Source organism: Choloepus didactylus, chromosome 6, assembly GCF_015220235.1.
Source record: "Choloepus didactylus isolate mChoDid1 chromosome 6, mChoDid1.pri, whole genome shotgun sequence".
Classification (NCBI taxonomy): domain Eukaryota; kingdom Metazoa; phylum Chordata; class Mammalia; order Pilosa; family Megalonychidae; genus Choloepus; species Choloepus didactylus.
In genome coordinates this window covers 120,722,748-120,746,120 of record NC_051312.1, presented here as the reverse complement: position 1 = coordinate 120,746,120, position 23,373 = coordinate 120,722,748, and the positions used below count along the sequence as shown (strand labels likewise).

Below are 23,373 nucleotides of genomic sequence, written 5' to 3'. Positions count from 1 at the left end.
TAAAGGGAAGCACGGAGCGAGGGGGGTGTGGAGAGGAAGGTTCCTTCAGAGCTTGTTCTCAGTAAAAGATTAAGACAACAAGGGGACAGGGAAGGGACGATACCACTTCCATGGCCACAGTTAAATAGGAAACAGAAACTCTTTGGGTAATTCTCACTTGGAAATGAAAGGATACTTATTAGTTTCATTTACTTATTAGATTTGCGTTGTTAGGTAGGCAAAGATTGAAATGCTGAGAGGTCAGAAGGAGATGAGAAGATGGGAGAGAGGGAGCTGCGGGGGCAACACAGGGAGAAAAACAAAAGGAGGAAAACACACAGAGTGCCAACTTGCAGGACAATGCTTTTTTTTACTCTCTTCCTTCCACCCCCCCAACTCCCCACCCCCACCAAGGAAGAAACTAGAAGCCAGAACTGGGGAGGCAATTAGCTGACTACAAGGTTGTTTCCTGGCAATGAAGCTAGAAGTACTGGGCAGCAGTTTCACAATCTATGGTTATTTCCCCCCACCCCCTGTAAGAAGGAAATGCTCGGTTACTTTCATTTTGGAGCCTGTTGATGTCGTCAGGGCAGTAGGAGGGGACGGAGGCTATTATCCATGGCAGGTGAGTCGGGGTCCTTTTCTAACTAGGGGCCAGGACTTGGGTCTTAGAAAACACCTTATTTATTGCCCTGTGATACAGAAATAACAAAAAGGAAGCGAGCTAACAGTTTGCAAGCTGGATTCTTTCTTTATTAGCTTTGGATAACTTGAATCTGGGAGTCAATGCCTTAGCGACACTGGAGTAGAATACGTTCACCAAATAAGTCAGAGCCAAGAAGAAGTTTTTCCTTTCTTTCAGCTTCTGGTAAGCAAAGAGAGAAAGAATAAGGACAAACTGAGTAAGTTATATTCCTGTGAGACACCACTGAACATTTCTAAATGGACTCTAAAATCTTCTCTCCTCCCCCTTGAGTACAGATTTTGGTCACAGGATCAAATCTGAGAGTCTTTAAATCCCCACTCCCTTTGCCTGTCCTAAATTGAATTACACTCTGGCCTTTTTAAACTAACTCAATTTTTTCCCTTTTCACTCTAGCCTTGTTGCTAACTAGCCTAGCTGCATATTTGTGGGATTGCTATCACAGACTTTTACCTGGTTTTTCTGTCTCCAATATTTAACCCTCTCAATCAGGTTACGCTTTCTTACACACAGAAACTGTAAAAGCAAAGGACATAGAGTTATTAGCATTTTATGGGTTAGTATTTAAGCATGTCATCACTGCTTTGGCTACACTCTCCTCACTTGAAAAGGAAGTTTTCACTGCATCAGTGATTCTTAAGCTTGGAGTTTATCTGATTTATCTGTAGTACTTTTGTCAAAAAGACAAATCAGAATTGAGTTTGCAGATTACAGCATTTTATTGGGGACACCAAAAGTTTTGCTGTAGCATGGAAGTCTGATCACATATAAGAACGGAAATAGCTTCAGTCTTCTAGGGATGGCAAATGACTTTTATAGCCATATAAAGGAATTTTATGTTTGACTCCTATTGATTGAACAGGAGTGTGTCCATCTTAAGGGGTGGGTTTAGGACAGGTTGGCTTTATTTTGTATTGGGTCACATGTAATGAACTAGGGACTTGATTGGCTATCTGTGTTGGCCACCTTGGTGAGGATTTCAAATTTTAAAAGACATCTAAAGGAAACTCAACAGGGAGTTCAAAGAAGAAATAGGGCACAGACATTTTGTCTCTTAAGTGTCCCCAGGGCTTTCTATATACAATTTTATCACTTTAAAAAAGATTTAGATTACTCCCTCCTCGTCTGATCTGGAGTTGCACAATTGTGAGTAGACTGTAGGTTTACATACATTTTTAAAGTTCTGGAGATAATTCCAATGCAGCTGTCCTGATATAAGGTTGTCTGCAGATCAACATTACAGGGAAAGATGGTCAGTTAGTTATGTTACAGTTCTCACATTCTAGGTATCTATTAATGTAATTTTCTCACTCAGGAACATGCAATGGCTCCCTGTTACCTTTTATAATTTAATTGTTTTTATATGCTAGAGCAGTTGTAGGTTTATAGAAAGATCATGTAGAAGGTTCAGTTCCCATACAGCCACCCCGCATTCCCAGTTTTCCTTACTATTAACATTTTGTGCTAGTGTGATAACTTTGGACTGTCAGGAGAGACACCTAAAGAGATGTCAACCCACTCCAATACAGGTGTTGGGGTTGTCAGCAAAAGTGTGACTCACCCGGGGCTCTGATGGAAAGACGTTTCGCTCACATACAGAAGAGACAGAGCAACGTCAGTTTACCAGTGGGCATCGGTTTCCCCTAGCTAGGGGGTCTGAATCCATGGCCTTGGCAGGAAGGTCTTCTGTGAAGCACCCCTCTCTTGTGTTTGTGTGCTGCTGAGCCCTGCTCCCTCCGGGCCAGGGAGAGGCCAGGGACAGCCATACCCACAGAACTGGACGCCATACCCACCAGGGTCAGACTGTCTCCAGTGAACATTTACATATGCTCAGGGCAATACGGGAAGAATGTATCAGCAGCCCCCTCATCGGCTAGGGGTTTGTGTTTTATCCCGCCAGACTGACACACCTGTCCTGCACACAGGATGTATTTGTGGGTCCCAGGGAAAGGTGACAAGTTTTGCTAGGATTGCCCACAAGGACAGTTACAACTGACAGATCACTATTATTAATTATAGTCCATAGTTTGCATTAGGATTCACTCTTTGTGTTGTACTGTTCTATGTTGCTGTTTGTTTGTTTCTGGTAATATATATACAACCTAAAATTTCCGATTTTAACAGCTTTCAAATATGCAATTTGGTGATGCTAATAACACACATTCACAATATTGTGCTGTCACCTTTTGAAAAAATTGTCTGAAAGTTTTAGACAGACTTTCCTACCTTACAAAGTGTGTTTACCCATTTATCTATTAATCCTTATAAAGCATAATTTCAGCTTCATATATAAATTTTTATTTATAGTATTTTCCCATTTGTTCTTCCTTGCTATTGTGTTGTTTCTTTATTCCGTTGATTCTCCCTGTAGTATAATTATTTTCAGGATTTATGTCCCGTTTCCTGACATTTATTTTATGCTTCTACAATGCAAGGATTGATGTGTTTTTTTTTTTTTTTTCTTGTCATCTCTGTAGTACTAAAACAACATTCTGCTGGGGAGTGGTAGGTTAAATTTACACCAATGGCTGCCTCTTTAGCCAAGCCAGCTGACCTCGCTGGTTATTGGGTTAGAATCAGAGGCTCATCAAATAACCGATTTCATAAATTTAAAGACAGGACAAAGACAAATAAAATTGCTCAATAAGTATAAGCAACTGAGTTGAGCTGGCCATTGTTAACCAAGGCTCCTCGGGAATAATATCCTAGAATGTTGTTAAATTATATATAAACTAGGGAAATAGTAACTATCCCATTGGATTGTTGTGACGGCCATGTCCTTTTTTTTTTTAATTCAGTTTTATTGAGATACATTCAGATACCATACAATCATCCATGGTGTACAATCAACTGTTCACAGCACCATCATATAGTTGTGCATTCATCACCCCAATCTATTTTTGAACATTTTCCTTATACCAGAAAGAATCAGAATATGAACAAAAAATTAAAATGAAAAAGAACACCCAAATCATCCCCCCCATCCCACCCTATTTTTCATTTAGTTTTTGTCCCCATTTTTCTACTCATCCATCCATACACTGGATAAAGGCAGTCTGATCCACAAGGTTTTCACAATCACACTGTCACCCCTTGTAATCTACACTGTTACACAATTGTCTTCAAGAGTCAAGGCTACTGGGTTGGAGTTTGGTAGTTGGGCCATGTCCTTTTGTAAAGTCTTGCAGATAATAATAATGATGGTGGTGGGGAACATCGCTTTATATGTATTTCATTTTTGATTAAGACAAATGTATAGGAGGGGTTAGCTATTATTAAGTTAATTGATATTAAGTTTGTTCATGTTTTTAATGCCCATATATCTTTCTCATACTAATTGTACAATAAACATTTACTGAAACAGTAATTGAAGAGAGCATGAACAATGAAGCTGGTGCTTCTAGGCCAAAGTTCTTTCTCAATGTCCTGGCACATTTTCTTTAGAAAACATCATTTTTTGTCAAAGCTATCCACACACCTAGATGGACCAATAACTACCTTTATAGAGTTAATTAAGAATTTATGAGATACCCTCTCTTCCCATACACCTCTTGCCCAAATCATATCTGTAGCCTTAAGAGGAAAGAATTATTACTTTGGCTTACATATTCCCCTATAAAATTCGCATTATCCTTGGAAGTAATACATTAACCTGGTGTCAGATTAATCTATCATATTGGAAGATTACTCATCAGTTTATTTTCATTCTGAGCATTGATTGAGAACATAATCTTAAAGGATTAGAATGCCCATGGGTATTCATTATATCATTCATTCATATATCCCACAAATATTAAGTACATCAACCATTTTAAGCACAAAGAAATAAGTATTGGATGTGGATACAACAAAACAGGTTCAAACACATAGTGCTTTTACCAAGGAAATGAAATACAAATGTGAGGAAAGATCTCACAGTCTAGTGGGAGAGGAATTTACATTCTAGGTAAGGGGGTCACTTTGCCTCAGATCACACATTCCAGGTGTGGGGCATCGATACTGTGGGCTGTGGGCAGAAGAAAACCAAATGATAATAGTGGATGAGTGGGTGGTGAGTATTAGTCCCAACGCCATGGAGGGGAGATGAAAGGCTACCAAAGAAAGTCTTCACTAGTGATAAATCATTAAACACAACCAAGAATCAACATGATGGGGCAAGGGCCTCTGCAGCTACAATGAACGAGGTATATAATTTACAGGGGAGATGGTGAAATAATCAGAAGGTTTTTTTTTTTCCAAAAGTATTTTACATTATAGGGAGCTGTCTTTAAAGAAGAAACAAAACTCCTTAAGCTGTGACCACAGTTGAAGGAATCTTTGCATTTCTGACAGAAAACAACCAGAATGAAAATCCACTTAAGGCTTTGGAACACATGGGAAAACAACTCGTTACTGGCCTTGTTGAAGAGTTGATGAAAAAAAAGTATCTGAAATTGGAGAAAGAAGAGGAAAAAAAATTTTATGATGCCAAACCTGAAGACAAGGCTCGGGTCTTTGTGGATTCTGTCCGAAAGAGAGGCCGTGAGACAGGAAAAAAGTTGGTCCAATCCTTCCTTAATAGAGAAAATGAGTCTAGCGATTCAGAAGGTAAGACTGGATTCACTCACATGAGTTGCGTATTTTCCATCAACTTCAGGCTGCCTTAAGTGTTCTCCATGATCCTCCCATCCTTCTACTACCAAAGCGTCCTTTTCACTAAACCTATCATGCCCTTTTAGAGGCCACCTTGTCTTTTGTGAGAGATGTTCATATTTCAGATTACCTAAGAAGTCAAGTCCTTGTGTTCATAGCAAGAACTAATTGAGACAGTTTGCAGCGAGGGATCTTTAAACCTGATTCAAGGTTCTCTTATGTTGGAAATGACATGACTTTGTGTATGTTTCTTAACCTCCTCAGCATCTGTGACATGGGGACAAATGCCAGTACCTTCCTCATAAGGCTTTTTAAGACTTGGAGGCACACACTGACTACTACCCCCGCCCCGCTCCACAAGATTTAACTCTAATCCACAACTCTCCTCTGAGCTCCAAGCTCACTTAGTTTTAGCTGCTTATTCAACATTTCTACTTGAATGTCGACTGGCACCATGAAATGAACATTTTTAACATTAAACAAAAATTTGATTTCCCACATCAAATCTGTTCCACTTCTATCCTTTTTCTATCTTAGTAAACAGGGCTATCATCTACTACATTTCTCAAACCAAGAGCACAACTGTTTTCTTCATCAGTGAATTATAGCTTTTAGCAGGGTCCCAGGCACATAGCAGGTACTTAATCAGTACAGGATGAATAGACAAATGAAGAAAATGCATGCAATAAATATTAGCTATCATAATTATGGTGTGGGTACTAAGATTCCTGTGCTTATCCATTTCTGTGAGCTACAAAAAATACGATAACAAAAACTCCTATAAAGTATAAAAATTTTTATTATCCTTTAAAACTTTTGGCCCAGATTGAATTATGAACATTACTAGCACCTAAATGTTCTAAGGCCCAAGTTCACCAGTGACAGACTCGATTTGCTACAAAGTTGAACCTGAAATCCTTGGCCCTGTAATACTAGAGTATATCATTAATAATGATAGTGAGCACAAGGCAACATGAACTGCAGAGACCTCACTATATCGAATAAGCTATTTCAATAGTGTTTCCCCATGAAGGGGGGACATTCCCACATTAGGAAGCATCTTCTAGTCTGACTGACATCCAAGACTGTGAACAAGTCTGCGTTCTTTTTGATATTTAAACTGGTCCTTTTGCAGGTTTATTGCCTGCACCTAAATACTGGGATGGGTTAGCAACAATCTGGATTAAAAAAAAAAAAATCAGTGATAATACTGGAAATAGGGAAGAAAACTGAAGTAATGAAGCCTTCAGAATGATGTTAGCAACCCCAGGAATTACAGTTAGCACCAAACTCTAAGCTGAAATAACCTAGTCAGGCAGGAGGCAGGTGTGTCTTCTCAGGAGAGCTCCAGTGGCTCCTTGGTTCTATCTGCACTAGGGGCCTGTGAACCCCGTGGGTATCCTAGCCCAGCATGCCAGGAAGCTGGGTGGGCCTGGGCTATTAGAACACAGAAAGGCCCAGGACAGACCTTGGGACACAGATGCAATTCTGAGGACTCCTAACATAGCACTGAGGGAATGGAGTAGGGGACAGGAAGATTCCAAGCTATTTCTTTGTTTTATTTAACAAACTTGTATATACACACACTAAGCATCAGACACTCTTGTCATTTAGAGAGAGAGCCATCCAGTTCCTACCTGCCAAGAGAGAGGGCTCAGTCCAATCCTGTGCCAGTTCTTTCCTGATTTTATCAGTTTAAATGGTTTCCTGAGCATTTCATGAGCTACCACGGGGACTCGGAAATTAACTTTTTTATCCGAACTTCCTAATTTCCTCATTTGTTTCTGCTGCACTGCCAGGGTAATGGGGATTCCCTTTGGGCAGCGGTCTGTACTTTAGAATTGACTGTGCTGTAATGAAGGGATCATGTTTCATGTTAATTTTTCTATTAGGTGTAAGATAGAAACCCTGCCACATCTGTGTCTATGCCTGGGCACCTAATGGCCATTAAGAATATGATGTTTGTTAATATGGAGAGTTCTCCAAACCTGTAAATAAACCAGAAACCGAGAAGAACTTTGATGAGGAAACATGCTCTCTGACCGGGGAACATTCCAGGACCAGGCAGAATTCCTACTGGCAGAATCTTCTGGATTGGGAAGGGAAAGCATGTGCAACTGTTTAATCTATACAAAGTTAGAAATGATCTGAAATTTTGGTGGCCTTGAAGACTCCTATAACTTGCTGTCTCTCCAGAGCTTGGGCCCATACTTTATCTAAAAACATTATTAAAAAACTAATGGCAAAGAAAAAGAGTGAAATATTTGAAATGAGAAAAAAATATGTAAGATCAAACCAGAGAATTTCCTTGTTGGCTCGTGTAACTGAACATGAAAGTTTATTCTTTTCCTGGGCAGAAAGCTCATGATATCACAGTGTGGTAAACTTCTCTTCTAATTTCTGATCATGAGTTCCTCTTCCTTCCTTCTCCAGGGCAGGCTCTGGACTTGCCCAGTTTCTTGCACAATCTCAGTCAAATGGGGCCAAGCAGTGTGTGATAATATTGTTTCTTGAAGGGATAGGTCAGGATGACTCAGAACCAAACTTCTTCAACAGGGCTGAGCTATTTCTTCACATTCTCAAACATGGGTTGAAAAATTTACTTTCTTATTCAGCACATAGGATGCAAGGATATCCAGAAGGAGTCAGAATCTCTAGCAAAACAGTAAAATAAAAGTGTCCCTTTGACCCTGGGTATAGCACCGTGGCTACCATACATGATTTCTCCTTTAAATTTGGTGAGGAATAATCGAAGCTCAGTTCTTTTGGAAAGGTTAACAATTCAGACTGAGATTTTTGAAAAGAATAATACCTGATGGTACAGGATTCAGGATTCCAGGAAGTATTGGTGTTATTGGTGAGTGTGAGGGTCTCTGTGTGTTGTCTGGGTTGGCAGGGGACTCCCACTCCCTATGGGATGTTGCGCTATTCAACTTGTGGCTACCAGATGCTGAAATGATAACATTAAATATAATCATCTGTTTCTTTTTACTTTTCATAATGCAGATATTAGAAACTTTAAAATTGCATATTTGCTCAGATTATATTTCTAATGAACAGCCTTCTGAGAAATACTTCCTCAACATAGTCTTGCTCAGAAACGTACAAAGTCCACATGAATTAGTGCAAACCCTTGAGTGAGACCACAATAAAATCATACTGTGTTTGCTGAATAGGGAAAGACAAACCTGGTCACAGTTAATCCCAAATCATCCAGGTGTTTTTGCCAGAATTATCAGAACTATTATTGCATTTTGGGGGCGGATCACCTTTCTCTACCAAGGACTTTTGTTTTCTTCCCTAAGCCACAATACATGTCTTCTGACTAGAGGTTAGATACAGTTGTAAACCCTCATGTTAAAAATCTTCTTCCCAGTATTTCCTTTCTCTTTCAATCATGTTAGGTGATAATTGGGCCACAGAGACAGATGTCACAATTTATATGATGTGATATATCCTGTGGTTCTTCCAGAAATCGAGGCTGGACCAGCTGAGTCAGAAGAATCCACAGATACCCTCAAGCCTTGTCCTCCTGAAGAATTCCTGAGAGTGTGCAAAGAAAGGGCTGGAGAGGTACTGAGCTCTGCGCATGAAATAAAGAGAAAAACAATTGTTTTAACTAAACACAAACTTTCTTGAAGCATTAGTTGGGGGTGGGGGTGGAGGTGGTAACCATCTTCAGAGATGCTTTAAGAGAAGGAGGCGATCACATGGCCTCACCCATAGTCCAATGCTCTTTCAACCCCATGATAAAATGCAGATACCCCACTCTGTTCATTTATTTGTTCTCGTATCAGTTTGGGATTTATGACAATTTTAGTTGTAGTCATGGAACCAAATTTTTATTAGATGCCATGGCAGACTAATAAATTGTTTGTGTTCTAGTTAAAAAGAAGGCTAGATATGAAAATTTTTAACCATAATTTAAGCATGCAAAATTTCATAAATTGATATGTTAAAAGGATTGTGCCAAGAAGATGGTGGAGCAAGGACAGGCAGAATTTACTCCTCCGCCAAATGCACCTAGAGAAAGGGCAGGAATTATCCAAAGCAGTAGTTCTGGGGCTCTGGAGACCAGGGAAGGACGATTGCAGCATATAAGGAAGGGCTGGACAAAAAACAGGGAAACTATGACTGAGAAATTGTGGTGAGTGATCTCAGCCACGGCACCTGGTGCCCCTCCTCCCTCCTGAGTCCCACAGCAGCTGTGGGACAGCTTGGGTCTCTCCAGCTGGTGAGACTCAGCTCAGTCTTACTCCAGTTGAGGGTCAGCAAAATTAACCCTCTTGGTCCCACAGCCTAGAGCCTTTTCATGCAGGAGCTGAGAAGCTTGTGGCTCCATCAGTTCTACAAACTGAGAGACTGCAGCGAAGGTCTAATCTCTATTGTGGTTCCCAATACCCATCCTCCACCCCTGAGGCCAGCAGATGGGTGAAGTCCTAGGCAGCAAAGTTAACCCTCTCAATATCACAGCCCAGAGTCTTTCCACACAGAAACTCAAGAGCCCTCAGCTCAAATGGTTGCACAAACTGAGAGACTGTGGCGAGGAACTGATTTGCCACAGGGTGCCAAGCACCAGTCCCCCACTCCCAAAGCTGGCAGGTCCAGGTGTATCTGGCTCTTATCTGACTGGCTGCAGCAGGCTGAGAGAGAGGGAGGCCCTCCCCTCAGGAAAAATGTGTGTGTGTGTGTGTGTGTGTGTGTGTGTGTGTGTGTGTGTGTGTGACTGCCTGTTCCAGCTGCCAGCTGGAGGGGGTGACCCTCTGGGTCTCGCAGTTTTGAACCTTTCTACACGGGAGCCCAGGGCACTCGTACCCCCATTATCTCCACAAACAGAGAAGCTGCAGGGAATGACTGCGCTCCAAGGCAGCCCCCAGCACCCTTCCCCCACCCCTGAGTCGACAGCGCTGAGCACATCTTGGTCTTGCCTGCTGGTTGCAGTGGTCTGGGAGAGACAGGGTGGTCCTTCCCTTGGGAAAAGAGGGGGACATGGAAGAGTTTTGACCCAACTGTTGGCTGGTGAAATAAGACAGCAGGGGCCCACAGCCATGGTCCTTTCTGGACAGGTGCCCACAACACCATGTGGCCTTTAGCCCCACTCACTGTAGAAACAGAGGGGTCAGAGAGGTTTAAAAAATAATTTAACCTTGTAGGGCTGTAGGGAATAGGTCACCAAAGAGTGCAATCTATTGGCAAGCCTGGGAAAGTGCAGTCTGAGATGCTACTTTCCTGACCCCTTCTCTAGGGCCCCTTTGTAAGGGTCTGCACCCCCTGCATGGGATGGTGGCCCTGGTTTGGACGTGAAATCTGGTGATCCAAGTGCCAGTGGAAACTGTTGTGCCAAACGCAAACCAAATCAACAACAAAATCTTAGATGAGAGGGAAACCAACTTTTAGAATAATCTTATCAAAATAATCAGATGCCCAGAACCCAGCAAAAAATTACAAGGCATGTTAAGAAACCAGAAGATATGGCCAAACCAAATGAACAAATTAAAAAGTCTGAGGAAATACAGAATTTGGAACAACTAATCAAAGATGGTCAAACAAATCTCCTAAATAATTTCAATGATATGGTTAAAGACATAAAGGATATTAAGAAGACATTAAGAGAGTGTAAAGAATTTGAAAGATTATGTAGAAAAACAGAAGATCTTATGAAATGAAATATACTGTACATGAAATTAAAAATATGCTAGAGAAACCCTAATACCAAAACCTGCTAAAGATACTACTCAAAAAGAAAACTACAGAACAATCTCTCTATTGAACATAGAGAAATATAAAATATTATAAAAATATAATAGTTCATATTTTTACATTTACAATAGCAGCTAAAAGAATTAATATCTAGAATAAACTTAACTAAGGATGTAAAGAACCTATATGCAAAAAACTACAAAACGTTGTTAAAAGAAATCAAAGACCTAAATAAATGGAAAGACAACCCTTGTTCATGGATTGATAGGCTAAATGTTTTAAGATGTTAATTATATTCAAATGAATCGACAGATTCAGTAAATCAACAGATTTCAAAATTCCAACAGCCTATCTGCAGAAATGGAAAAGCTAAATATCAAATTTATTTGGAAGGTTAATGGGCCTTTAGCAGCCAAAAACATCTTGAAAAAGAAGAATGAGGTAGGAGGACTCATGCTTCTGGATTTAAAGTATATTATAAAGCCAAAGTGGTCAAAATAGCATGGTACTTGCATAAAGATAGATGAATTGATCAATGGAATAAAATTGAGAGTTCAGAAATAGACCCTTAGATGTATGATCAATTGGTTTTTGACAAGGCTCCCAAATCCACTCAATTGGGACAGGACAGTCTCTTCAATAATGGTGTTGGGAGAACTGGATATCCATATTCAAAAGAATGAAAGAGGACCCCTACCTCACACCCTATACAAAAATTAATTCAAAATGGATCAAAGACCTGAATACAAGAGCCTGTACCGTAAAATTCCTAGAAGAAAATACAGGGAAACGTCTTCAAGATCCAGTGATAGGAGGTAGTTTCCTAAACCTTACACCCAAAGCACAAGAAATGAAAGATAAAATAGATAAATGGAACTTTCTCAAAATTGAATACTTTTTTGTGCTTCAAAGGACTTTGTCAAAAAGGTAAAAAGGCTATTAGGGAAATGCAAGTCAAAACCATAATGAGATGTCATTTCACATCTAGTAGAATGGCAGCTATTTAAAAAACAAACAAACAGAAAACTGCAAGTGTTGGAGAGGATGTGGAGAAATAGGAACACTTATTCTCTGCTGGTGGGAGTGTAAAATGGTACAGGCACTGTGGAGGACGGTTTGGCAGTTCCTCAGGAAGCTAGGTATAGAGATGCCTTCACAACCCACCTGGTAATCTCACTATTCAGGATAAACCCAGAAGATTTGAAAGCAGGGACACAAACAGACATTTGCACACCAGTGTTCACAGTGGCATTATTTACAATTGCCAAAAGATGGAAACAACCCAAGTGTCCATCAGCAGATGAACGGATAAACAAAATGTGGTATATACGTATGATGGAATGTTATTAAACAGTAAGAAGCAAGGAAGTTGTGAAGCATGTGACAACACTGATGAATCTTGAAGACATTATGTCGAGTGAAATAAGTCAGACACAAAAGGACAAATATTATATGATGCCACTAATGTGAACTATTTACTATATGTAAACTCATAGACATAAAATCTGGAATATAGGTTACCAGTGGATAGAATGATGCTAGAGAATGGGGAGCAGTAGCTTAAGATGTGCAGAATGTTTAACTAGGTTGAACTTAAACCTTTGGAAATGGATAGAGGGGGCGGTAGCACATTATTGTGAGTATAATTAATAGTGCTGAATTCTGAGTGAATGTGGTTGAAGGAGGGAGTTTAGAGTCATGTCTGTCACTGGAAGGAAAGCCAGAGGTGAAAACATGGGAATGTATAACACGGTGAATCTTCTTGGGGACGATGATGTGATTAACAGTACAAACATAAAACAAGTCTTCTTATGAACTAGAACAAATGTATGACACTACTACAAAGAGTTAATCATGGAGGGGTATTTGGGAGTAAATGTACCTACTGCAAACTAAGGACTATAATTAACAGTAATATCTTAATATTCTCTCATCAACAGAAACAAATGTACCACATTAATTCTACAGATCAACAATTGGGGGGGGAGAGATATGGGATATTTTGGGTTTTCTTTTATATTTTTATTTTATCTTCTTATTTTTAGAGTAATGAAAATGTTCTAAAATTTATTGTGGTGATGATTGCACAACCACGTGATGATACTGTGAGCCATTGATGACTTGCAGACTTTGGATGGATTATATGGTGTGTGAATATAGCTCACTAAATGGTCTTTAAAAAAAGTAGTGCCAAAATAGTGATGTATTCATTTTTGGCTGGTGTAAATGGGGAATGTCTCTAGTTAATTTTTATAAAATTTGCTCTGACCCTTGAATTCCAAGAATATCTGACTAGGTGGAGAAAAGGTAGAGAAGGGGATGAAAGGAATTATTTTAGCTCCACTAGATCTCTGAGTAACCACCCCAGATATCTCCTGATTCCTGCTCCAGGATTTGAAAAATATTTCCTTTCCCATTCCCACTTCTTTCTATTGTCAACTCCATCCATTACAAAGAGAGAGGAAGGTAGTGTCTTCTGGTAGAGGTTTGGGGAGTGGAAACAATATGAGCTCTTAATAAAGCAACATTGATTAGTTGGTGGAAGTTTTAAAGAGTCTCGGAAAAGTCCAACTCACTGCATGTGCATTTCCTGCAGATCTATCCAATAAAGGAGAGGAAGGACCGCACTCGCCTGGCTCTCATCATATGTAATACAGAGTTTGACCACCTCTCTCTGAGAAATGGAGCTGACCGTGACATCACTGGGATGAAGGAGCTGCTTGAGGGCCTGGGCTACAGTGTGGATGTGGAAGAAAAACTCACAGCCAGGGTAAAGTCTCCAAACACACCCACACATTCATTACTCATAGTCCTAAAAACAAGCAGGTTTATACTTTCAGGCAAACACTAAAGTGTTTGTTAAAACAACCACAAGTCACATGTGTGTGTGTGTGTGTGTGTGTTTATAAAATGAAGGTATTCGAAAGTTGAAATCTAGAGTTTCTTTTGAAGTCCAAATATCGTTAAGTCCATGAAATTGGGCAGAAAGTGATTATCATATGAACTCACACAATTCTTAGTTAGTTCTGGAGTGGGATGACTAAGATTGAGCCCCGAGCAGATAATTCTAGAGTAATGAATGTTTAGCAGGAGAGCATCCATCAAATACTGAGTCCCAACTGTACCAAGAGCTATTCCTGGCACTGGGGGTAGGTTCCTAAATGAGGTAGGAAGTTCCCGGCTCATATTGATCAGATGTTCTAGTGGGGAAGAAAATCAATCAAAATATACATGAAACAGATAACTTCAAAGAGGGTTAAGTTAGAAGGAAACCTGAAAGGAAAGAAATGGGAAAAAGGAAAAGTAATAATAAACACAGGAGAGAATTGGTGAGTAAAAGGTGACATTTGATTGGGTGCTCAAGAAAGGCTTCTTTGAGGAGATAACATATTAGCTGAGACTTGACTGTCAACAAAGAGGCAGCTATGGAACGATATGAATGAAGTATGTTCCAAGCTGGAGAACTAACTGCAAGCGAAATACCTGAACTGAGTATGAATCTTACACGAGAGGCACATAGAGAGGTCCAGTGTGACTACAGAAGGAGCATGGTGAAAGTAGGGAGGACAGATAAGCTAGAAGTTTGGATTTTATTCTAGCATAGTGAGAATGGCTTCAGAAGGAAAGTGGTTTGATGCATTTATGATGCCATGTTTTAGTGAGGTAATGAGATAAAAAATATGTGTTAAGAGGACAGCAGGAGCAGAAAATTGGAACCCACTGCCCTGTTATAGAAATAGAAACAGAACAACTATCATCATTAAGTAACTGTAAGGTGAAGGCACTGGTCTAGGAACTTTGCACGTATTTTTGTATTGCTCATGGTAAATCCAGAGGGTTAGATGAATTTTACTGTGTTTGCTATTAAAGTAGGCCACTGTGGTCTTTTAAGGACATGGAGTCAGTGCTGCGGGCATTTGCTGCCCGTCCTGAGCACAGGACCTCGGACAGCACGTTCTTGGTGCTCATGTCTCATGGCACCCTGGAGGGAATCTGCGGGACCATGCACAGTGATGACAATCCAGATGTGCTAACTTACGACACCATCTACCAGATATTCAATAACCGCAACTGCCTCAGTCTAAAGGACAAACCCAAGGTCATCATTGTCCAGGCCTGCAGAGGTGGTGAGTTTTGAGGTGGAAAATCCACAGGTCACAAAGGTGTTTGCAGATTACAAAGGGTGTTCTATATCTAGGGGAAAAAATCTTCAGAGCAAATTAATGAAATTGAATTGTTAGGAATCTCCATGAAGAGGACTGGCATCATGACAATGTATCTGCTCAGTTGAAAAGTCTCTACACAGCTTAATATATGGTAAGGGGTGAAGGAAAACACCCAAATCCCTAAATCAAAGTTAATAAAAAAGAGTAAAATATTGGAGAGGAGTTATTTTAACAAAACCTTTTAACTGTAAATGTTTTACAGATGTTTTGATATTCTCTGGCTAGAGAAGACTTTCAATTGAAAGTGGGGCCGTTATGTAATAGTAGAGTTCTTTTTTTTCTCATATGTTATTGAAAGGGAAATAAGTAGGGTGATAAGAGAAGTTGAGGGAATTGCAGTCAAAATTTTCTGTTTTTTGTTTGTTTGCTTACTTGCTTGTTTTTGTCTTCCAAGTGCCTCCTGGCTATTAGAAATTATTTTTGCCAAAAAAAAAAAAAACAGGCAGAAATAATATAGTTACACACTATTAACTGTGTGGTAACTATGCTATAAAATTATGCAGATAAGTTTTACCCCTTTACTTTTCTTGGGAAGTGGGTTGTTCCAGTTTTGCAATACTGTCACATTTATCGACACATTGCTCAATGACACTGGACGAGGAGGCAGGGTGGTGTGTGTGCAGGGTAGGTTTGTTTGTGTGAAATTAGTTAGAATAACTGTTAGAAAAGAATGAGGTGGACAACTGTGAAAGTGATCTAGAAACACAGCAATGTACAGAAAGTTGATGTCTCTACAGCAAACCGCGGGGAATTGTGGGTCAGAGACTCTCCAGCAGCCTCAGCAGACAGCGTTTCACGGTTATCTGAGAATGTGGAGGAAGATGCTGTTTACAAGACTCATGTGGAGAAGGACTTCATTACTTTTTGCTCCTCCACCCCACGTACGTGTCTTTCAATGATGGAGTTTTGTAGGCCTGAGGCCACTGCAGAATATTCTAGAAAATCAAGATAGTTCCCATGCAGGAATGATCTGAGAGAAATTTTGACTGTTGTCAATATATTTTATATTTCCTTACTTGTGCTGTGAGGACAGAACTTCTTAAATGGATCTATTTGGCTATTCTGCCTTATTATATTGTGAAAAGCAGCGTGGTGTAATTTGTAAACAACCTTGTAGGCAGCCTCCAGTTTTTTCTCAAGCCTCTTTTAGAAGGCAAGTGAATGAATTAAAGGCATATAAAAGAAAGTCAGCCCCAAGAATCACAGTGCAATCGCCTGCAATTGACAAGCACCTCCTGTAGCTCAACCTCTGCCAGCTAATGTTTTCCTGTCTGTCTGTGAGAAAATAAGTTAATATTGGGTTATAAAAATTTCCCATAAACATGTCAAGAGAATTCCTAAGTTATTCTGGAAAAAAAAATATATATATAAGGGAAAAGAAGGCCACAGCCCAAAGCTTACCACTCTATATCTTCATAGATAACATGTCCTGGAGAGACATAACAAAGGGTTCTCTCTTCATCACGCAACTCATCACGTGCTTTCAAAAATATTCTTGGCGGTGTCACCTAGAGGAGGTATTTCGGAAGGTAAGCTTCTCTTTCCTTTTCTACTCATTCATTTATTATTCAGGAAGATTATATATATATATATTTTTGAACTTTCAAGAGAGAATGCCAGTCTTTGTCAGGCAAACAAAAATAGAGTGGTGCCTGCTTGTGTCATCTGGGTGTTTAAGATCTGGGTTAGAAAAAAAAGACATCAACAAACCACAGCTGGAGATAGAACAAAATAACACAAAATAAAAGTTGGCGTGCTTTGGGCAATGAGTTCTTAAAATTCAGAGAAGGAAGAGAGCATTTTGAAGCAATTTTTGTTGCTTAATGTATGAAATAAATATGTTGAGTGGCTTCCTGGGCAACAGTCTCCCTCCTGGTGACTCAGGTGTAAACAAGATAGAAGTGAGATAGGCTACCTGGGGCTTTCACTCTTGTGAGGGGAAAAGGACACTAAAGTAGGCTGACATACAGATCTGCAATTGCACATTGTACTAGGATTCTTGAAGGAAAAAACCTAGGACATGCGAGAGGCAATAGAGGAGGAGACATTCTGTGAATGGAATGGTCCTGAAGGGAAGACTTGATAGTTCATCCTCACCTTGGGATTCTCCTTATTTCCCTGCCTCCCTGATTCACTTTTCTCCATAGCTCTTAACACCACCCACTCAGTATATGTTATTTCTTTGTGTGTTCCTTTTTTACCTGTATTTATTCATTAGAATGCAAGCTTCATGAAGGCAGGGATTTCCTCAACACCTTGATGTGCCTGGTGCATAGCAGACATTCAGTTAATAATCGTCGAGTATGTAAATGCATGACTGAGTGAATACATATCCTTCTCCCTTCCCGCCTTCCTTATAGAAAGAAAGTGATTGATATTAAGAACACAGGAAAGTGTGGTTGCTTTTAAGTTCAAATCTGTAGAGAACAGTTTTACTCCTGTGAGTGAGACAGATAGATTGACTCTAGTGGGGTTGGAGAAGATTTCATCATAACAGTCAGGTTTTCTGTGAATAGGAAGCTGAGGATTAAGTCCTGCTGCATGAATAGGAATTAAACTTTTCTTTCAACAGAATACCTGAGAAAAGACTAGAAATGGTAGATCTGAGCTAATTGGATCTCACTGCTCAGCACATGGCAGAGGACTTCAGAGTTCCGCTTGGTGGCATGGGGCTGATGGAGGATGTGAAACTTGCTTAGTGCTCGGGCCTAAAAGGGTGAAATCCTGGGATCTGAGCCTCAGAGGACTGAGATGTCAGACCTGGTGGGGTTTGAAGGCACGAGGTCTCCAAGATCCCGTTCTCATGCATAGATCCCAAGGAATAATTAGTCATCAGAATCTATAGATCAAAAGCAGAAGATAAGGGAAACGGGGTTGAAAGGCCTTGGATCCTGCCATGAGGTGTTTAATTTGAGGTGAAGATCACAGACTGACATGGGATATCTCTTCTAAGAGGCAGGGCAGCCATGGCAGGGAGTTAGAACGTCCATGGGCATGGTTCAGTCAACCCTAGGACACCCTCCATTCCCAGCACTTTCTGGCTTATGGTGCAAAATGTTTTCTGTCAGTGCATAAGAGGCATGTCCCTTTCTTTGTTTCCTAGGTGCAAAAATCATTCGAAAACCCAAGTGTTAAAGCCCAGATGCCTACCATTGAACGACAATCCATGTCTAGATATTTCTACCTCTTTCCTGGCAATTAAAAATTGTAAGTATCAACAATTATTGTTGATTGGTGAAATAAATAGGAGTGTAATATGATGATAAGGTCCAATAACCAACAATAACTGATGGCTTGGATGGTCAACTTCTTGATACAGCTTGGTGATTGTTTGCTACTTTTTTAATGTTCATTATACTTTTGTGCCTTCTAATTCTCCCACTCCCATCTCCACAATCAGTCAATCAATCATTCAGGAAGTAAGCAAAACTAGGCAGCCAGGGATAAACAATAAAGGACACATAGTAGCAATCATTAAAATAGAAATGTACTTCCACTATTACATTCTCGTCAGACCCTGAAAACACAGAAGAGCTGACTGTGCAGAAATCAGAACTCTGACCCTCGCAGTATACAGGTAACAAATTGCTGTCATTGAGCCAACATTACCAGACATTTTAAAATATATAAATATATCCTGGTTTGTGTTGGTGCAGGCTCTGGTTGTCAGCCTGTTCTCACAGTGTAGATCACAGACCATTCAGAGCCTCCTCTCAGACATTAAATTCTTTTCAGGAATTCCTTCAAGCACCCATGGTAACATTTAAAGAATTTGTTTTTGTCAAAATTCTTTAGAATTAGTATATTGACTTTAGAATTAACAATTCTTTTATTCACTCATAACAGTTTTATATCACACTGTATTATAAGAATAATATTAATCTCTCTCAGAAACATACTTAAAATTATATTCTATAGTAAAGTTTACCTCAGTATTGCAAATATTTACCCACACCTTTACTTTCCCCTGATTTTTGACACCTCAGTTGCACAGCTGCATAGGTAATTCAGCAGAACAGCTTTTGGTGCCTAATTAGTCCAATAGGAACACATTTGGATGGTGAATTCTTTAATTGTCTAGTATTTGTTAAGTACTTATTGCATGCCATTTTTTGTTCCAGGCATTTAGAATATTCTCCTGAACAAAGCAAATGGAGTCTTTGCTCTCAGAAAGCTTGTTCTCTAGTGAATGGAGACTTCTTTTATATACATAAACAAGTAAATATGGTATATGTTAGAAAGTGAGAAGAGCTACAAAGAGAAATGAAGGAAAAAGAAACCCAAATTTATGGATCTTGCATTTCTATAGATAGATATTCAGGAAACGTGTTTTTAAAATGGCAAAATTAGAACAAAAACTTTGATGAAGTGAGAGAGTGAACCTTGTGGTTCTCTGCAGGAGAGGTATTCTAGCACAGGGAATGGCAAGCACAAATGTCCTGAGGCTGAAATGCGTTTGGCATGTTTAGAGAACAAGAAGGAAACCGTATGAGTGGAGGAGAATGAGCGTGGGGAGAGTGGCAGGAGACAATTCTGAAAAGGGCCTTGGTGATCACTTGGTAAATCTTTAAAAATTTGTATTCTCAGTGAGATAGGAAATCACCAGAATGCTTTTGACAGAGAAGTGACATAATCTAACTTAGAGTTTACAGAGATTACCCTGAGTACAATTTGGTGTATAGGCTTTAGGAGTCATGGGTGGAAGCGGGAAAATCAGGGAAGTGGCAAAAGTGCACAGAAGAGAATGGAAGAAGAATCACAATGAGGGGATGGGTTTAAGGCTGCACAGGAGAACTATCTTGACCTGCTGTTCTCTCTCTCTTCTGCAGGAAATCACAGGCGGTCCAGCCCCCCTTCTTTTTTAATCAACTTCAAGAAGAACCTTTGCTGAGATAGCATGCTTATTTAAATTTTTTTATTTCAATAAAAAATGAAAAGAAATTAACTGTATTTTGGGTTCTCTAATCAATAACAGAATATCAGTTGAAGTGGAGGTTGCCTGGAAATGAGGTAGAAGAAGCTAACAGAATTTTCCAGCTTTGTGCCTCATACAATATCTGCACTTTACTGAGTGAAGACAAGCAGCCATGACTCCATCCCAGCAACAGGGGAGAAAAGACGGTGCCCATTCGGAGACTGGAACCCTAAATTGGTTACCTGTTTGTATACTCATCAAATTCTGGGTTTGAGATGGTCCAGAATTTATTACTTAACCTATGTCCTAAGCTGAACTCATTTTTTCTTCACTAATCTCTCATGATATTAGCAATTTATTTCCATTTTTCTTTCTTCCTACCATAAGTTAATTTATTTTCTTATAGATAATGATTTTCTCTCCAGATTTCTGTACAATTCCACACTTCAGGAAAATTTTATTCTTTAGCAATCACTTGGATATTATCTAAAGTAAACTGGATTTCTGGTTCAAGTTGGTGTTACCACACTCTGTTTGTAAGGAAAATGAAAATGTAATTAGGCAAAGGGCAGCAAAGAGGATGGGGAGTGTCAGCAATGGAAGAGAGAAAAATTTAAATTTCAGAAAAAGTGAATGGGAATTTTGGCAAGATAGTCATCTGAGCTACTGTGTAAAGAGATGTTCTGGTACACAAACATTGAATGAGGAATAAATATTTTAGTGCATAGCTTAACTGGATTAAAAAATTAAGAAGGCCTGTCCTGATCAAGATGGCAGAGAGTGATGCTTCAATTCTCCATCCTCCCAAAGAAGCTTTGAATAATGAGCAAGAGCTGGAATATCACAGAGAACCATCTACAAAACAGGCCTGAGTTTTCTTTTCCTCAGTCAGCTGATTGTAGGGAACTCTCCAGATTGCCATAGGCATGGCCCGTGAGAGACAGGGTAATGTGGCAGAAGTGGGAAACTGGGCAACTACTTCAATTAACTTACTTATGCCTTCAGGGCCTGCTTGAGCCCAATTTTGTATCTAGCACTTCCATTTGATGGAGGAGTGTGTCTGTGCATGACTAAATTTATGGTTTGATGAGTCAGATAACACTGAGTTTATGATGGACAACTCAGGTATCATGGTAACTTGGTGGCCCATAGTTAAGTGATCTGTCACTACCAAGGCCCAGTAGTGGGCCAAAAGCTGCTTCTCAAAAGGGGAGTATTTATCCTATGCAAAGATGCAGAGCTTGTCTCCAAAATCCTGAGTCTGCACTGTGATTCACCTACAGGGGCCTGTCAAGAGCTCCAAACACTGTCTCTGTCTTCCAATGCATCTCTATTTTCAAGCACCATTGGATCTGCTGGATCATATGGCCCAAGTGGCAGATCAGCTTGTGTTGTACCCTGGACATGTTGCAGAACCTTCTCTTGCTTTGGCCGCCACTCAAAACCATCAGCTTTTCCAGTCACTCAGTGAATGGGCTGGAGTAGCACTCCCAAAGGAGGTATATGCTGCCTGCAAAATCCAAAGAGCTCCTACAAGGCATCGTGCCGCTTTTTTGATTATAGGAGGGACCAGATTCACGTTAGAAGGGATACATTGACATGCCCCAAACCACCAGATGCCTAGAAATTTTGCAGAGGTTGAGGACCCCAAATTTTTGTTGTATTTATTTTCCACCCTCTGAAATACAAATATCTTACCAATAAGAAAAGTGTAGTTGCTTCTTTTTGCTCATTAGTTTCAGCATAATGTTATTAACATAATGGACCAGTGTGATGTTTTGTAGAATAGAAAATTGATCAAGGTCCCTTCAGACTCGATTATGACATAGGGTTGGAGAGTTGATATAACCCTGATGAAGGACAGTGAATGTGTATTACAGGACTAGCCAGCTGTAAGCAAATTCTTTCTGGTGTTCTTTAGCAGGTATTCTTTCCAGATAAATAGCTGGATACCAGCTACTAGGGGAGGTGTTAATTTGCTCAAGCAATTATACCGTATCTGGAACAGCAGCTGCAATTGGAGTCACCACTTGGTTAAGTTTACAATAATCCACTGTCGTTCTTCAAGATCCACCTGTTTTTTTATACAGGACAAATAAGTAAGTTGGATAAGGATGAGGTGAGAACCACCGCCTCTGCTACCTTCAAATCCTTAATTGTGGCACTAAACTTTGCACTTCTTCCAGGAATGTAGTATTATTTCTGGTTTATTTTGTTTTCCAAGTAGAGGCAGCTCTAATGTCTTCCATTTGGCCTTTTACCATATTAGTCCTCATTCTACAGTAAAGAGAACCAACAAGGTGATTCTCCCAGTATATCTATTTCAATTATGCATTCTGGAATGGGGAAAACCACAGGATTGGTTCAGGGACCTACTGAACCCACTGACAGATGGACCTGACTAAAACTTCATTGCTCCCCTGATCTCCATAAGCCCCTACTCTCCACTATTGTGACTGGTGCACCACAGTGACATTTTGGATCTCCTGGATCTAGCATCAGTTTAGAGCTAGTGTCCACTAATTCCCCCAATGCCTTTTTATTGCCTTTTCCCCCGCACACAGTCACCCTGTGAAAAGGCCATAGGTTGTTTTGGAGAAGACTAGGAGAAAAATTAACAGTATACATTTCTGGTAGAATAGTGGGGGTCCTTCTTCAAGGGGACCCAGCCTCCCCTACATTCAAGGGTTTCTGGGTCTGTAAACTGTACTAAGTCTGAGAATTTGAAGCCCTCACCTCATACTTTTCTTCCTCTATTTGCTCCAGTGTATTTAGGAGCAACCACTTGCACAATACTTGTAAGTTTGACCCAAACAGTCAAATGTTTAAAAAACATGGTCACTCTGAACTTTGCACAAATATTTGATTAGAAGTATCCGGTGGTGTTATTTTGCAGAGTTCTATTGCCACATCACACCATGGACTCTAAGTCCCTTTTTTACCACTGGAAATAGTGTCATTAATGCTTTTAAATAGAATCAAGTCAAGGAACCAATTCCCCAAACCCCAGAGCTATGTTTAGGATTCTGTTCCTCTAGAATCACTTCTGGTCCCAAAATGTGTTTTAGTTAGGGTTCTCCAGAGAAACAGAACAAACAGGATTTTGCCTCTCTATGTATTTGTAGAGACAAACCTCATTTTACTGCTGCATTTCATTGTGCTTCAGAGATACTGCATTTTTTACAAATTGAAGGTTTGTAGCAACCCTGTCGCAAACA

At 39.9% G+C, this 23,373-nt stretch overlaps 1 protein-coding gene across 3 annotated transcripts; it reads left to right on the top strand.

Annotated features, from left to right (window-relative positions):
• Positions 1–450: 450 nt before the first annotated feature.
• On the top strand, positions 451–22,239 carry LOC119538356 (caspase-13-like). 3 transcript variants are annotated; one of them, XM_037841253.1, is made up of 9 exons: positions 451–604; positions 5,015–5,269; positions 8,787–8,887; positions 13,611–13,784; positions 14,907–15,141; positions 15,978–16,121; positions 16,660–16,769; positions 18,344–18,447; positions 18,755–22,239. In XM_037841253.1, the coding sequence occupies exons 1-8, from the start codon at positions 598–600 to the stop codon at positions 18,440–18,442; spliced, it is 1,125 nt and encodes a 374-aa protein (XP_037697181.1). In that variant the 5' UTR covers positions 451–597; the 3' UTR covers positions 18,443–18,447; positions 18,755–22,239. The 3 variants fall into 3 exon arrangements, with proteins under 3 accessions (XP_037697181.1, XP_037697180.1, XP_037697182.1); XM_037841252.1 differs by having other exon boundaries at positions 452–604; positions 20,070–20,190; XM_037841254.1 differs by having other exon boundaries at positions 549–604; positions 4,925–5,269; positions 20,070–20,190.
• Positions 22,240–23,373: the final 1,134 nt, after the last annotated feature.

What these genes read in the sequence shown, in the direction of transcription:
- LOC119538356 (XM_037841253.1), top strand. An exon ending in TGTCCAGGCCTGCAGAGGTG is followed by an intron (nt 15,142 to 15,977) that starts GTGAGTTTTGAG and finishes ATGTCTCTACAG; the next exon opens with CAAACCGCGGGGAATTGTGG. An exon ending in TAGAGGAGGTATTTCGGAAG is followed by an intron (nt 16,770 to 18,343) that starts GTAAGCTTCTCT and finishes TTTGTTTCCTAG; the next exon opens with GTGCAAAAATCATTCGAAAA.